General features: G+C 41.7%; 1 protein-coding gene and 1 long non-coding RNA gene across 2 annotated transcripts; both read left to right on the top strand.

The window, feature by feature from the left end:
• The first annotated feature begins 5,441 nt into the window (after positions 1-5,441).
• LOC135340189 (uncharacterized) lies at positions 5,442-8,200 on the top strand. Its single transcript, XM_064536511.1, has 4 exons — positions 5,442-5,507; positions 5,851-6,096; positions 6,372-6,397; positions 6,495-8,200. The coding sequence occupies exons 1-4, from the start codon at positions 5,442-5,444 to the stop codon at positions 7,510-7,512; spliced, it is 1,356 nt and encodes a 451-aa protein (XP_064392581.1). The 3' UTR covers positions 7,513-8,200.
• A 6,712-nt stretch (positions 8,201-14,912) lies between these two features.
• On the top strand, positions 14,913-16,729 carry LOC135339906 (uncharacterized). The gene is made up of 3 exons (XR_010396134.1): positions 14,913-15,881; positions 16,414-16,546; positions 16,603-16,729. It is a non-coding gene; the product is annotated as an uncharacterized LOC135339906 (long non-coding RNA).
• The last annotated feature ends 294 nt before the right edge of the window (positions 16,730-17,023 follow it).

The following is a 17,023-nucleotide window of genomic DNA, read 5'->3' as shown; positions in this document are numbered from 1 at the left end:
AGTATCTGCTTCAGAAGTAGAGAGGCCGTGCTTATGGTCCTTAACCCATCGGGTCCATGCACACAAATAGACAGTGACTCGCTGTTTCAAGGGCGAGTAGTCACACATAAAGTATTGTGGGTGCCATGTTGGGTTCCAAGCTTTTAGTATTGTTAGAGCTTCCAGAATATGCTTTGTTGTTTCACTTTGTATGATAAATTCTGCCACTACTGAGTACCCAACATTTGTGCGAACACATATGAAGAACAAAGTAAGTTCATACTTATTAGTGCTTATCGTGTTACCATATCGACCTAAAAGCTGCTCTGTTTGGTGCAGGGTTTGCTCATATTGCTCGTTGTCAGTTATTGACAACTCTCCATCAATTCCATCGTTTCCGCTGAAACTATCCCTCGCTATTCTTTTTAGCTACATATGGACGAAAATGGTGGCTACTCATTCCATTGTTCAACTTTTAGTTTCATATTCTCTTGGTCTAGGCATGACAGTTGTAGGGCTCGCTTAGCCATGTAAATATGATTTCTTAAGTCAGTGTTCGTTGGAAAGTATCCCCTATCGTTGGGATCTGGTACATTTTCCTTGCATATATCCCCTTGCATCACATAGTGGCAAAGGAGTGTCTATTTCCGCAATTTTTTGTGCTACTTTCTCCCTCACCTGTAGGATGACCTTGATGTGATTCTACAGTTGGCAAGGAGATATAGTAAAGCGCTTTAGATTTTGGAGCATCACGGTGTTCGTTGAGTTCAGCTTTTATTTTAGTTCAGCCATTTTTTTTCTTTAACCGTTTAACCGTCGGATTCTTAACTAACAGTGAAGTGAAATGTTTGTAAATTCTCTATCGGGTTTCCAGAGCAATAAAATGCCTAGCAACCATATACCAATAGAATGCTCATACAACAAGGAATAAAATGGTGCAACATGTGTTGCCATAACAACCACAGTCACCCGTTATCATTTACCCGTTATCATTTTAAATGCGGTGAGATAAAATCCAAAATTTCCTATCATATGGTATTAAAGGCTTGATTTTCACATCATCATATGAATGTAACAGTGCTAAGATATATCAATTTGAAGAACAATACGTACATGTATTACTATCGATCTATGAAATTTACAAGCTCACATAAAGACTGTTCTATTTAACACTACTGATATTCTAGCTATACTATACTACTTGCCAGAGCCTGGTCTTTCACCGTCCTGGTCCATAGCGCTTAGTGTCTAGGTCCATGTCATCAGTCCCAGACAGCGTCTGGCATAAAGCTGGTAGCTCTCCTTCATAGGCACTGTCATCACCAGAGGAGACATCGTCCTCAAGCCATTGCGTTCGTGCGCTAATGAAATAATTGCACGTGATTCTACAGCTCGTGCGTAGTTCGAGCTACTTCCTAAGTATCGCAGAATTAGAATTTCGCAAAAAAGTCACTATTGCGGGCCACGATCGTGGCCCGTGACGGTTAAAGGGTTAAGGGTAATGGCTCGAGTTTCGTGTGCATGAATAGAATACTCAATACATTTTTTTATTGTTACGTGTGCCAAGCATCCTATTTTGCGACTGCCTTGAACTGCCTTGAATAAATACCCTCGAGCTCTTTGTCTTCTCTTTATAATAGTGTGGGCCAAATTGACGATCGAGAGCAGAATGGAGTTGGTGTGCCATTTCCTCTGGTTATACAACACAAATTAGTTATTGCTGTTTCTGTATACATTTTTACCACATAATGTCTTACACGAACGTCGAGTTCCATAGCAAGTTAAAGTCTCTTGACAATGTCACCTTCATAGTATAAGCCATTTAGACTTAGGTCTATCGCCCTACGAGCAACATATATTTTTTTTATAATAGCTTATTCTCATAATTATAATTTTATATACTTATCATTAGTACATTATACTAACCAAGAAGGTTTTGAATCAGCCAGCCTGCACTGAGAGACATGGTGTGCTTAAAATTATTGTATTTGGCGGGTAAGATTATGACGTAACCGTTTCAAACAGGGTGAACTTAGTGAACCCCACGCGTGCCTCGGGTAACTAGAGCACTAAAGTGCAAACCCTCAGCTGGTGACATGATAATAAAGAAACCAGAAGAGTGATTAATAGCAGTGCATGTAGCTAGCACAGCAACTCAAGAGCTGGAGGCATGCTGAAACATTGAGTGGTACATGTCACATTAGACATGCACTGTGGACTGGGATCACAGCAAAGAAGCCTGGAGTCTTAGACTTAGAGACTCCTGCCAGGCTGGAGTATAGGATCCAGTGTCAGCCAACGACCAGTCACAATTTTAGCTTTCTAATTCAATTGTTCCTGGTACGGATCACTTCAGCTGCAACTACGTAATCAAGGCCACGTGTCGCTATAGCTAGCTGCAACGTGCAAGTTCAAGCTTCTTAGCTTTTGCTCGACAATGTTTGCTCGACAATGAAGCTTTAACATCAAAATCTGCCACTATTTAAACCAAGATATTGTTCTGTGAAGGATAGATGATAGAGATATAGATGGATAGATAGATAAATTTTCATTTGAATAGCGGCCGCCCACGCCCGCCTCGGGTAACAAACCAACAGACTACTATACCCATGGCCGCCCACGCGCCTAAAGTGCAAACCGTGACATGAAACCAGAAATATAATGCAGTGCATTGCCATAATAATTATAGTGATGTTGTTATCATGTATGACTTGCACAGCAACTCAGGAGCAATAAAACTAAACCACGGCATGCTGAAACATTTGAGAACAGGTAGTGGTGCTATAGATATATGCACTAGGATCACAGCAAAGAAGCCTGGAGTCTAGCAGGAGCTATAATTTCCACTTTAGAATTTCCACTTTAGTGACCCTGTTCCATTGTTCCTGGTATAATTATGTTCCTGGTATATACAACTTCCTGGTATATACCATAGATGTAGGAGAGAGGGATTGGAAACAGAAGTATGTGACCTCGATTAAAACTCGCCTAATGATGGCTAATCTATTCCCGCGGGTAACTGAGATTATTGCAAATCTAGGACTTTATGAGTTGTCACTAGTATTCTGTCAAGTTCTCCAGTATCCAGTGCAACTGTGTTTATATAGATAGTGAATAACCATTATTCAAGCCGTTGCAACTATTGAATTTAGGTAAGTTTAATCTTGTATTGTACACCTTTTTCTCTGAAATGATTAATGTTTAGATTGTTGGTAAATCATGTGGTATCACCCCAAGCCAAAGTGCTAGAAAAAAGTTGAATTAAAGAGCACCACTAAAGATCCCTTTTTTGGTAATACGCTAAGCGTTACAGAAATTTAAATTTTAGGCATACATTCCCTTATGATTGGTGATCACCCCAAGAGCATTAGTTTTGGATCAGGTGGATGTATAGCTTTTGTGTGATTGAATGTGTAGTCACCTATTTTTACCTCATAATTGTTATTGGCCCCGGTAGTGATTTCAATTTACTTGGAACGTCCGGTGATCCGTCACAGCAGCTCAAACACAGCAGCTCAAACACGTGGATTGCAGCTATAGCTAAACTAGTAGCTTTGTCGTGTGTTGTGCTGTGGGCTCTGAGATTTACGGAGGAATATCGAGCTGTGGGCTGTGGTTCGGAGGCGTTTGCGTCCAGATTGGTTGATACACTGGTTGATACAGACATATCTAATTCACCATTAAATCCTACCATAAGTTCATATCCAGGCAGGAACGAAATCAGCTAGTGTTACCGTCAACCAGCTCATGTTCAACAGACAAGTGTAAGTAACCTGCAACCACACACAGTTATTGGATATATCCATGCATATAATAGCCCTCATTTTACATAATTATAACGCGTAATTATAATTATAGGTAAGGTGGAAGTACAATGTAAATATCTTCACTCTTCATGGGAACACTCTTCATGGGAACAATGCTGTTGTTGAATGGATTACTCGATGATATGTTTTGCGCACTTCTGGCCGATTTAAAGGATCACCTTGCCAGTAAAGAATTCACTCTTGGGTACTTTCGTACCTGGTCACAGCTTTAAAGGGAAGCAAATTCCTCTAATAGGTGATGAAGAACTATCAAAGATGTACGATGAGCATCGCAGAAGACGAGGGATTAATTTGTGGATTAAGCTGTCTCGTGCAAAGAGACCCTTAAGTTCTAGTGACACATCTGATGATGGACCAGTGCCAAAGAGATCAAACGTGTCAAACGTGTCTGATGCGAGGCTTCAAAAGATGGACGAACTGAAAGAAATTATTGACAAAATTCATTTTCGGCAAGCAAGGGAGACTGCTGTTAGTGTGTCGAGTCCTGGAAAACGCATTGGATTACGCACACAGTGTATTGACCAGCTGACCAAGTGGCATAAATTGAAAGAAGATGGTGTTATTTCTGATGCTGAATATCAAGAGATGCACAAAACAATCATGGGTGACATTAAGACATTTTGACACGGTACATTTATAATAATTGTTGTACTCTAATTTGCCTGCATATCCTGCATGTGAAATCCATTGTTTACATTGTGATTCGGTGACACTTAACAATACTGAGTTCAGAACTTGTCTGAATGCTGGATTGCTTGATGTAGGATTGAGCAATTCGTCGTGGTCTTTTAAGTAATACTTGATGTAACTAAACATCTCCTCACATGGGTTATAGTCAGGACTATAAGGTGGTAAGAAAATGGCCAAAATTCCACAAGCCTATTTGTACATGGTGAATCGAACAGTTGTCCATAACCAAGATACATGGAATAAGGTTACCCTGCAAAAATCATAAAATTTATCAAGTACCTGTCATAATTTCATGTGCTATAAGACCTTCAGAACTGAGGGCACTTATAGTGGAAAGGTGAGTTCCTCTAACCAGATAACGGTGATAAACAGGGGGGGGTAAGCCACTTTAGAACGTGATCACGCTTGTCTGAGTCTGTTTCATCCAACCACACAAAAAGTCACTGAAATAGGCAATTGGTTGATCCTCCTTGGCTCAAAACGGCTCCAACACCAACTCCAGATAAATGTCCGAGCAAAATCAGGATTCTTCATGAGTGGAGCAGATACGAGTACCTTCTTCAGCCGCTGGTATGCTAACTCGGTTTTCGCTGTCCACACTCTCCGGCAAATTCTTCTTGGTTAGTTCGGTTAGCGGTTCGGCAATTGAAGCATATGTAACAATTATTCATTGATTATAATATTATTCATTGTTTTTGTGACAGTTGGTCATGTGATGTGACAGAGTCTTGATATGATAAATTAGCAGTGAAAGTGAGCATGGAGCAAGCTGCTTTTATCTAGTTGCATCGCCTGCAATAAGTGACCGTAGCCGTCACATTTGGCGACCCTGCCAGGACCTGTGTGTTCATGTCAAGGCGTGAGTTGCAGGCTTTGACCCAAGACTCCAGACACGTGTTGTTACGAAAACGGTTGAGAACTACTCATACGGAGAGTATAGAGACCATGGAACAGTTACAGACAGATTTGGAGACACTTCGACAAGAGTTGGCTGCTGCTAAGGACGAATCAGTTGGAGGAGATAGAGCAGCTTCGAGCTGAAGTGACGGAGACGACCCGTACCCATCGCATTCAAGTAGAAGAGGCGACCCGGAACCGTGAAGAAGAAATCCGTGCGCTGCTCCAAGGACAGCTAGAGGAATCTGAGACAAGAGCTGAGCTAAAGCATTTGAGGGCTCTGGAGCAACTTAGAGTTGAGCATCAAGAGGCGATCCACCGAGAACAGAATGAAGTGGACAGAGAGCGACGACAAGCTCAAGAGAGGGAACAAACCCTGACTGATGCGTTTGAATTAGAGAAGTATAATCTACAAGGACAATTGGAAGCAGTTACTGCTGAACTATGATCACTTCAGGAAGAAGTTGACTCGGAGGATGACCCGTCTATTGACGATGAGGCAGAGGTTGGACATACCACACCGCTAGAGAGGGCAGAACCCCCCCATATGGAGAGAGGTACCGAGGTACCGACCCTATCCGAAGAACTGAAGATCGAGGAACTGAAAGAACTACCGATCGAAGAACTGAAACTGATACACGAAGAACAGAGCCACCAGGAGGAGAGGAACAACTGCTGCCCCCTGCTGGAAGAGAGTCTCCTAGTGAGTCATTACTTGTAGCGACAATGACAAGGCTTTTGGAAGCTCACACAGAGGCAATTGCTGCCCAAACACAAGCTACAGCTGCCCAGCACCTACCACCCCTAAAGGCCTTTACCGATGAAGGGAAACAAATGGAAGAAGATGGATTCGAGCGCGTTGGATTGAACAGTTTGAAGAACGAGCTAAAGTTGCCGGATGGAGTACTGAGCAAAAGTTACATCAGATTAAATTGTTATTGGAGAAAACGGCTCTGAGAGTTCTCCGTGCTCTCCCAGACACGGACCAGAGTCAGTACGAGAAGGTAGTTGATGCCTTACGAGCCCGCTTCAAGGCTGTCGATATTGAAGAACTTAGAGACATGGAGTTCCATCATAAAGTCCAGAGAGATGAGTCGATAGAAGATCTAGGATTGGAGCTTCAAGCACTAGGGCGCAAAGCGTCCAAGGCCGAGAGTTTGAACGTTTGCTGAAAGGACGCTTCTTTCAAGCTTTGCCTGTTAAATGGCAAAGGAGACTGGGTGCACCAAAGACAAGCGAGACTTTTCAAGAGCTCTATGATAGGGCACGAGTGATAGAACGACATGAACGACAATATGCAGAATCTGCTGCGTCCCGTGAAGATACCCCCAAGAAGAACACTTTCCGAGCAAGAGAGCAGGCCACACCACAGTCTGAAAGTACACGCCGAGAAGAGAGGAAGACTCGAGAACCTGTGTGCTATCACTGCCAGCGCCCTGGACACTACAAGAGTGATTACCCCTTTCGTGGAAATCAGCCGGAAGCACCTGGGAGAAACACTAACCCTTACAGAAGCGGGAGGTCAAGTCAGTTAAACCGTCACAGTGGAAATCACAGTGGAAATCACAGTGGAAATAACTCTAACCCCAGTACATCCCTACTGGAGACCAAACCAAGTGAGGAGACACATTTGAACAGTTTGTCAATAGAACAGTTAGAAGCCCTGATAGCTGTAAAGCGACTGGGTGATAAACGTGATAATCTACCCAGAGACGAAGCTACGATGAATACCGTGACCGTCAACCAAGAACAAAGCCCCAAGGCAGTCGGTCCTACAGTGTATGTGCCTGTGAACGTATGTGGAGTGCCTGTAGAAGCCATGTTGGACACTGGTGTTCAGTCTACCATAATCTCTCGAGAGTTGCTACACGAAATTGTACGTCACCTCCGAACCGAAGACCAGCCACTACCTGAACTAAAGACACCCTCTGCGAGACTCTATGGCAAGGATGGAGTGGAAGGCGGCAGAGAGATAGTGATCACTGCCCAGATTGATGTAGACATTTCCGTGGATGGTGAGTCAGTTTGTGTACCTGTATTTGTACAACCAGTAAGTCCTATTGTTAGGCATGAATGCTATACCGGCCTTAAGCTTTTCGTTGTTGAGACCTGTTGTTGAGACCTAATGGACAATCCCTCATAGCAAGAAGTAACCCTGACCCTGAAATATCTATTGTGCGGTTTGTGCGGTTAGTGAAAGGTGTTATAGTACCCAGCTTGAAAGGCAGTTTTGTGAGAGTCAAAATCGACAATGTACATGCCCTACCTGGAGGTTCTGTTTTGTTTGAACCAAGTAATGGTCAGCTTGAGCCTAAGGGTTTGTATTCCCAAGAGTCCCTTATTACTATTGACGATGATGGTTGTATGCTAGTCCCAATGGTGAATGTGCATGGTGCCTCGACTCAACTTTTGGAGGGCATGGAGATAGGGTGTGTACAACCTTTGGACGTTGTGCCTGTTTTGAAACCCGGAGATGTTTGTTGTACTAATACTACATGTGCATCTGTAGATCTGTAGACACCGTTGTTAAGACCTCCGAACGTATGAACCAAATTAAGACTGTCTTAGGTATTGATTCCATGATCCTTTCGGAAGGACAGCAAATTCAGCTTACCCAATTGCTTTATGATTACTCTGATGTATTTGCCCTTAATGGTGCCGAGTTAGGTTGCACCAATGTAGTGCGCCATTGCATTGATACCGGAGATAGCCACCCAGTAAAGCAACAACCCTATCGCACCCCATTTATCCACTGAGAAACGATCAGTCGAATGGTAGAAGAGATGGAGGAGCAAGCAAGGTGTAGTGCAACCCTCTATGAGCCCATGGGCCAGCCCCGTTGTAATAGTTCCCAAGAAGGACGGTAGCAAGAGGTTTTGTGTCGACTATCGCCGATTGAATGCTGTCACTAGACGAGATGTATACCCTCTACCCCGGATTGATGATATTTTGGACGCAGCAGGAGGTGCCAAGTATTTCTCTTCCTTAGACCTCGCCTCAGGATATTGGCAAGTAGAGTTGGACCAAGAGGCACGCGAGAAGTCTGCATTCACGACTCATCGAGGATTGTTTGAATTCACAAGAATGCCATTTGGACTTTGTAATGCCCCAGCGACCTTTCAGCGACTAATGCAGGCCATACTGGCTGGACTGGAAGGAACGAGCTGTTTTGTCTATTTGGATGACATCCTTGTAGTGTCCGATACATTCGAGGATCACCTCAAGCACCTCTCGGAAGTGTTTATGAGGTTGAGAAGAGCTGGTTTACTAAGCCGTGCGCTAAATCCCCCATCTTCAAAATGAATGAGAAGTTGATATGTTGGTCTATCCATTGCAGAAAAGAAAGGTCCCATTAGTGTGGTGCTTTAACTATCTTTGTCCCCACGTCGAGGGTCTATAATGGACTGAAAAGCTGATACTAGCCTCGACTGACCATGCTCAAGTAAACTCATCAAAAGGTATAGTACTAAAGGGATAGAGCGCCAAATTACTTGGCTAGCTCATCATGGATACGATGAAGCCAGTTATAGTTATGACATGGGTGTATGGCCTAGGGCTCTAGTAGATGACAAAGGCTTTCCGTACAAGTGCAGCACAACACATTACCTACAAAAAAGGTACCACTCAGCATAATTAACACACTACCTCCTCAATGGACACCATTAGAGGGGATCCAGAGGGGATCCAAACACCTCCCATAGAAGGGACAAGGCAACAGATTCTCAGCACGTGTGTATAGAGTTTACTTCATGGACTCCAGTTCTTCACAAATGGAGATCAGTGCTTGGCTGCAGAGAAAAAACTGACATCATTTATTGCTTCAGATGATTTTCTTAAAGATGGTCAAAAGCTGTTTACAAATGTGAGAGAAACAGCATACAGCTTCAGGAAGCCTGAGCCAAACCTAAGGTCTAATGCAGATGAAGGTGATTTACGTGTATGGTTTCACTCTACAGCGAATAAAAAGCTAATCTTCAGTCCAGACACAGATTGGCTTGCCTATATGCACAGTTGAACTAAACACCACCACCATAATATATGTCCAACTCAGCAAGAATACTACAAGAATCCCCAAAATTCTTAAGCATGAATAACTTTATAGCTGCTTTGAATAATGACCCATGTGCTGAGCGCCCGCAGCTATTACAAAGTCTGTACGCATGCACTGGACGCATGCACTGGATGTGATTACATCTCTTTCTTCAAAGGCATAGGCAAAGGAACGTTCTTAGACACTTTATTTCAGCATGCCTAATAGGTAACATACCTAACGACCCGGCTCTCTACTCTGGCTTCAAACTAGATACTCCCAAAGCTCTATACAACTCTATACAGGGAGCACTACAACACCACTCTCAATGGCTTAATAAAATACGAGAGGTGACGAGAGATGGTATGGGATGGTATGGGATGGTATGGGAAAGGGCAGACAACGAGGAACACGTTTTACCAAGTACAGAAGCTCCACTGGACAAGATGCCTATGGGTGGAAACAGGTTACAGAAAACGACATTGATTTACCAGGTACAGTGCAGTTGAGGATGTAAAGTCATTCTCTTTATTTTATTTGATATAACCCTATACATATATAACCCTATACATATTTATATGCAGTCCTCTCTGGACACGGATGGACAAGAAGTGACACAACTTACAAGTGGTATGGGACATTCCAGAGAAAGTACAAGACTGGCAGCAAAACCGGATGTAGCACTCGTAGAGCATTAAAGGGTCTAGGTCATGTGGGCCTGGACCATTTCGTGTGAAAACTTACTAACAAAGGATGGCCCAGTTCATTCTCAAAGTGGAGATGTTGAAGATGACTGTATTGAAACAGGAGACTTTCAGTTTCGTAAAAGATGACCATCAATGAATATTAGTTTTTAGTAAGTGCTTCTACTATACCCATACTACTACTACTACAACGTACCACAAAATTTGTTTGGGTCAAAACGTTGGGGCCATTTTTGTCTTCCATGTATAACTATCATTGTTACCTTCAGTACCAGTGATTTTCGTTTGTGCCCTTCCTGTGCCCTTCCTTTAGTTACAGAAATATTTGACCATCTTTACACTCGTGTACCTTCCATCCGCCATTTTGTCTTGAACTCTTTGTTTGATTTCAGTCACTAACAATGCACTTGGGTTGAAAATATAAGAAGCTGAAGTAAACTAGTTACATGCGTTTTCTTATTGTGGCACACTTCCTTTGCGGAAATGTGACACTGGCGACTTGACTGCATAGTGAATAATTTATTACGACGAATCGTGTGACATACATGATGAACTTTAGCATGTGGGGTAGTTTAGAAATGGAAAAATCAGAGGAGGTACACATTTCTTCTTAGGTGAAAGTTCAGTTCAGGAATGTGTGTTAAACACACACGGATGACACGCAGATGTCGTACCTCCTCTGACAAGAAATAGTGGAACCAGTGTAAAAAATAATGATTGTGACGATGTAATGGTAGTTTAGAAATAAAATAATAAGTATAATAGTAAAAAAAAAGGACGTATAAATAAATAGTTGTAATAATAAATAAAAGCGAAATTGAAATTGACTGCACGTATAAACATGTCACTGTGACGTGGCGGCTGTCAAAATTAAAAGTGCCAAATTCACATCTATTTTTGCTGTATCACTGTTATATAATCATAGTTCATGTAAAGTTCATGTAAAGTTCAGAGTTTTATCGATTTTCTTGCGTATGATGTATGTTTGCCACAAACTGTGCGTCGAAGACTCTCTGCAAGTATAGTTCGTTAATCAATTTTTGAGTGTCGCAGACCCATTTTATCATTGTCGAGACAGTAAATTGAAGTCGTTACATTAGCCAGTGTTCATCAATTTTCTTGGGAACTACAAGTCGAAGGTGGCCCTTAGTGTGTGTATATAAGAAAATGTATATATAAGAAAAAGATATGAAGGATGTTTTTTGAAGATGCATTTTTTGATGTAAGGGTATTCTACCCTAATGCACCTAGCAACCGTTCCGGAGATGCCTACAGGAGACACGAGCAAGCAAAAAAGAGGGAATACGGACAAAGGGTCAGAGAAATCGAGCGGGGAGTCTTCACACCCTTAGTCCTCTCAACCTGGGGAGGAATGACTTCTACAAGAGGCTCGCTGATTTGTTATCCTCGAAAAGACAAAATCCCTACCCAGCTGTAATGGGATGGCTTAGATGGGTGGCTTAGATGTGGGATGGCTTAGATGCAGGCTATCTTTTGCATCAATCCGCTCTGCAATAATGTGCATTCGAGGAAGCCGCTCATCGTTACACAGACCAGTGTACATGGACAATATCAACCTTGTATCTCAGGAGGGGCGCATCCCCCCCCTGAATACATAATTCCTCTATGAACTACTTATGAACTACTTATGATATATATATTCGCTTTGTTTTTATTCTTGACTGCTCCTTCTTTTGTACAATGTAATTTTTTCTTAGCCCCGAGATGGAGAGCTTTCACGCCCCCTAAAAAAAAAAAAAAAAAAAAAGGATGTTCGTAGAGTATAGCATTATACACAAAAAACAATGCGTATAGGCAAACAGCTATAATTATGACACTGTACACTGTACACTAGCAAGAGTAGATCGACACTAGTTATGCTAAAGATGATATAATTACAAATGTATACACTCACCATGGTTGGATTTAACTCACTGCAGCGGTAGACATTCTTAGTCTTCAACAGGAACCAAGAACAGTACACTTAGAGCCTACACTTAGAGCCATAGGAGTCATAGATCAATAGCAAATTGGATTACTCGCAATTAGGCATAATTATGGCCAAGCCAGAAAAAAGCATATGTCTGTTAATTCTCTATCGGGTTTCCAGAGCAATAAAATGCCTAGCAACCATATACCAGCAACCATATACAAATAGAATGCCCATACAACAAGGAATAAAATGGTGCAACATGTGTTGCCATACCAACCATGGTTATTACGCCCACCCGTTTTTATCATTTTAAATGCCCGGCCAAAAATTTTTTTTTTACTATCATGTGGTATAAACAGCTTGATTTTCACATCATATGAATATATCAATTTGAAGTACAATACGTACATGTATTACTATATTATTATAACAATGGAGGTACATCGTGGGTATCGTTTGGTTGTTTTGATAAGGTGTACCATCGCCTCTGGTATACATTGTATAACCATCAGCACCAGGTATCTCTTTAGAACTGCACAGCTAGTGTGGGTGTAATACCAGGTATCTCTTTAGAACTGCAAAGTACGTCAGACATCAACAAACTTTCATCGTCGCCGGACAGTCCATCACCCGATGACACACTTTTGTCATCAGGAAGTTCATCTCCGTCATCGTTGGACAGTGACCCACTTCCATCAGACGGTCCACCCCCTGATACTGTTGACATCAGAGAGCTCGGTGAACGATCTATGAAATTTACAAGCTCACATAGCTAATTCTTTAGCTATACTACTATACTTACACTACTGATATTCTAGCTATACTATACTACTTACCAGAGTCACACAGTGAGCCGTCTTTCACCGTCCTGGTCCATAGTGCTAGCTCCATGTCATGCATGTCCTGACCTCAGTTCATCAGCGTCTGGCATGCCTTTGGGAGGTATCCTACTATCCCCTCTCCTTCATAGGCACAGTCATCACCAGAGGAGACATCGCTGTTCAAGCACATCGGCACAAGTAAACAACCTAGCCATAGCTATAAACTTCGTGCGGTAAGATGCTAATGAAATTTTAACATTGTGATTCTACAGCTCTTCCTCTATACAGGGTAGTTCGAGCTACTTCCTAAGTATCGCAGAATTAGAATTTCACAAAATTGCGGGCCACGATCGTGGCCCGTGGCGGTTAAAGGAATCTTATGTTATGATTTCAAATTCCTTTTGCCTCAAATATCTTAGACGCCGAATGTCTCATTTTGGTGGATGAAGTCAGCAGTTTCCTTACTGTGGCCACCTTGTTCAGTATCATCAATCACAGTGTATCATCAATCACAGTCAAGAATAGGCTGAAAACTTTGAAACGACGTACATATTCGGTAGAAGGTCACACCTCTGGCGGCCTGGTATGCAATTTCCCGGTATGCAATTGCCCCTAAAGATCTTGGGGGTCGAGATACCTAGTCATAATGTCATCATCAATGTCATCATGGCTCTTCTGCTCTTGCTCACGGTTGAAGGTCTTCTTTTGTACTGTGGTAGTGTTCTTCTGTCAGTACCAACCGGCTCTGGCAAGTCTACCTTGCGCTTGTTTGATGCCATCTCAGTGCTCCTCGTATGAGCCTAGCCACGTGGGTGACCATCGTTTTGCTAAAAAAAATTTACTATTGAATCCACGCGCAAACGGTGGTCCTCTAGTGAGGGGGTTGGCTAGTATTGTACAAACATTTAATGTGTTCAAAATTGTACAAAAATTTGCTCCAACGAAAATTACTCGCTATGATTACGGTTATTATAACTATATGGTTATTATAATTATGATACTTGTACCATTCGTAAACAGTGGTTCATGGGGATACAGTCGCCTTATTGTCTATTTGCAGCATTTTCATTCAGTTATACGGGGTACCATGTTCAGGTTTCAGACTACATGATAGCTATGCATGGATGTGGCTTCATTGCTGGCCCAAAGATCAGTGCCTGTCTACTTATATGCCTGTCTACTTATATTTAATCAAATGGAAGAATCAAATATCCTGTGTGTAGACAACCGAATTCACTCCACTACGTGTGTTTGTGTTTGCAGCAATTCGAGAGTGCGTCCTCAATATCTGCTTTGGTTGACGGAGTTCGTTGTCATGATTTTAGGTGCAAATATGGATCGGTCCAATAACACATAATTTATTATTTTACTGTTTGATATAGGTTAGGGGAACCCAGACTATTCCCCACCCAGACTATTCCCCACGGAAGAGGTAGTACTGTAGCACCAGAGACACCTCTTGAACAAAGCTCGTAATTGATATCTACATTAAAACTGTTAGCTTTGTGCGTGACCACATTTGTATTACAAAATTGTGAGGAACACAGAGGCCAGAAATAATTATTTGTTCTGAACTATTATTTATTACGATGAACACTGCAATACGATGAACACTGCAATACATTAAACAAGAGGCCTTTAAAAGGCCTTTAAAAGAAAGAATAACAACTGTTCATAGCTGGTGCAGTTAAATGGTAACCTAAGGCGAAATTCACAGGTGCTTCAATTATTGCTAAAACGCAGCCACGCCCACGATTTTTGTGTGTACAAATTCTGGATAGCTGCTCATGCAGACATTTCCGCTGGGAGGACATAGCGGAAATTAAGAGAACACCGTTTTTAGAAGTAAAAAGATAAGTAGCTGCACAAAACATATTAAAAATCGTTAGCTGGAAGGTCCCAGTCCTTAATATACCTGAGAGAGGAGCTGCACCAGTGAAGATATTCTCCACTGTCACTGGTTCTTCCGTTGATATTTAGTCTAACTCAACGCATACGCACCTTCACATTCACATTCATCAATGAAATCCATGAAATCCATGAAAAACAATTGGACGGTCAACAAGTACTCTGCATTAACACAGTGCCAATGAAAAGGGACCTTAACGTAGAATCAGATAGAGCCGGCAAAGGTCCACCAGGGTACCAAGTCTGTTTTTGTTGGCATAGGGGGTGGGGTGTAGACACTCAGGCTTCAGGTTTCAGGAAAACCAGGAACACAGTGATTTTCTCTTACTGTCCAAACAGAGTTAAAAAAATGACCAAGTTTTTTATCCTGAGAACCTTTAAGGAATATATGTTCCTTTATAAAGATGAATGACTGTGATTGATATAGCTTCACTTGATTAATTACAGACGAAGAGGAGCTGCTGAAACAAGAAAAGCGAAGCGTGCTGCCAAGCAGCCGGTTGAGCCTAGGGACAATAGCAAAGAAGTATACCTCTGTCGTGTATGTGGCAAGCAATGGACGACCGCTATTCAGGATTGGATAGGCTGCGACAATTGTAACAAATGGGTTTCATTCGACAGAGCCAGATAGCGTTGACTGTGTGTGTAGGTGTGTAGTATAGAAGTGTAGTATAGAAGTGCACATTGTGAACCATTCTTTTCATTAATACTTTTTATTAATATTGTTGAATCCCCTGGTGTGGAGGGAGAGTCGTTTGTAGTGCTATGGGGACATGCATTTGTACAAAGAGGTGTTCCCTGGGGGAGTGTCTTTGTAACCCCGTGAGGGGGGTGGGGATTTGGTGCATTACTATAACAAAGTTGAGCTGCAGCATAAGAATTTCGAAAATAGAACTCCACATGCCCAGTCTGGTTTAGTCATAGATAGTGTAGTAAGAGGGATTGGAAACGGGATCACGTGGGCTTATCAATGCAATGTAATGAACTTGGGGCCTTGTGGACAATCCAGGCTGCGCATAACACAGCTATAAGCGCTAAATCACGCCCGTCCAGAGATACAAAGACAAGGTTTTCTCCTGTTCTAGGACAAAGGTAAGCACTAAAACTAAGAGCCTCATTATTTATTGGGACCTTATTTACCAGTCCTATATCAGAAATTGGCGGCATTTTCAAACTGGAATGACTTTCTGTACCTATATCTTTTTGTTATACAAGCAATATTAAAGATTGATGATGTTGTTGATAGAGAATTAGGTAAGGAATGAAATGGTGTTGAGTTGGCCCTGCTAAGTACTAAGAAAAGTTCACAACATGGTGATAAAATGACAAATTGACCTAAATTTATGTCCACTTTTCCGTACCTCTCTTTGGCATATAATTTGTCGTGAGTATTTCTAAATGCCTTTATATTATATTATAGTGAGTGCTGTATATTGTGCAATAGACACCTTCATTTGACTGAACAAAGCCTTATTTTGGCAGTAGCTGTGATGTTTAGTCTACATGTATAATTACAAATTGACGTATGTACATGTATATACTAGTCATACGTTATTATTTTACTACTTATTATGTTACTACCGTCTTGTTTACTTGCCCATAGGTGATATATATTATACTATAGGGTTGGAGAATGAATACCTGGACGACTGGGACACTGGGAAAAATCGGTTTCTAGCCGTAAGGAGCTAAGTGCACTGGCTGCAACAAGATGCTGTAGTGATGCCACAAGGACTGAAGTTCACAGTCTGAGTCAGGTACGTATATATACAGTGTGTATTGTAAACCTAAAACTCCCCTCGCCCCTTTGCAGTCAAATCATTCATTGACATGGTAGGAGACCTGTTCATCCTCCCTGATGCAAGTGCCTTTCTGAGTGAGCAAATCGGCTAGAACCCTCTCGAAGTGTTTAACTACATTTCTATTTGATGCACATAAGCACATAATTATTTTTTTTACGTGTGATCAAACAACCATAATTATAATTATAAATCGAATCAACTATATACACTATTAAAGAGTATAAGAGTGTGAATACACAATACGCTAAAGTGATAGCTATTAAATTGTATTTCCTTTGTAAATCATCCATTCATAGCTAATCATAGCTACAACTTTGTTGCTCAAAGTCAGTGCAGTTACATGATGCTGGCACTGCTAAATATCTTGAATCCTTCGTCTTCACAAACAGAGGCTTAGTGGCTTCTCTCGACCTCAGTAGAGTGTTTCTCTGT

Source organism: Halichondria panicea, chromosome 8 (assembly GCF_963675165.1).
Source record: "Halichondria panicea chromosome 8, odHalPani1.1, whole genome shotgun sequence".
Lineage (NCBI taxonomy): Eukaryota > Metazoa > Porifera > Demospongiae > Suberitida > Halichondriidae > Halichondria > Halichondria panicea.
This window is presented reverse-complemented; position numbering and strand designations above follow the sequence as displayed.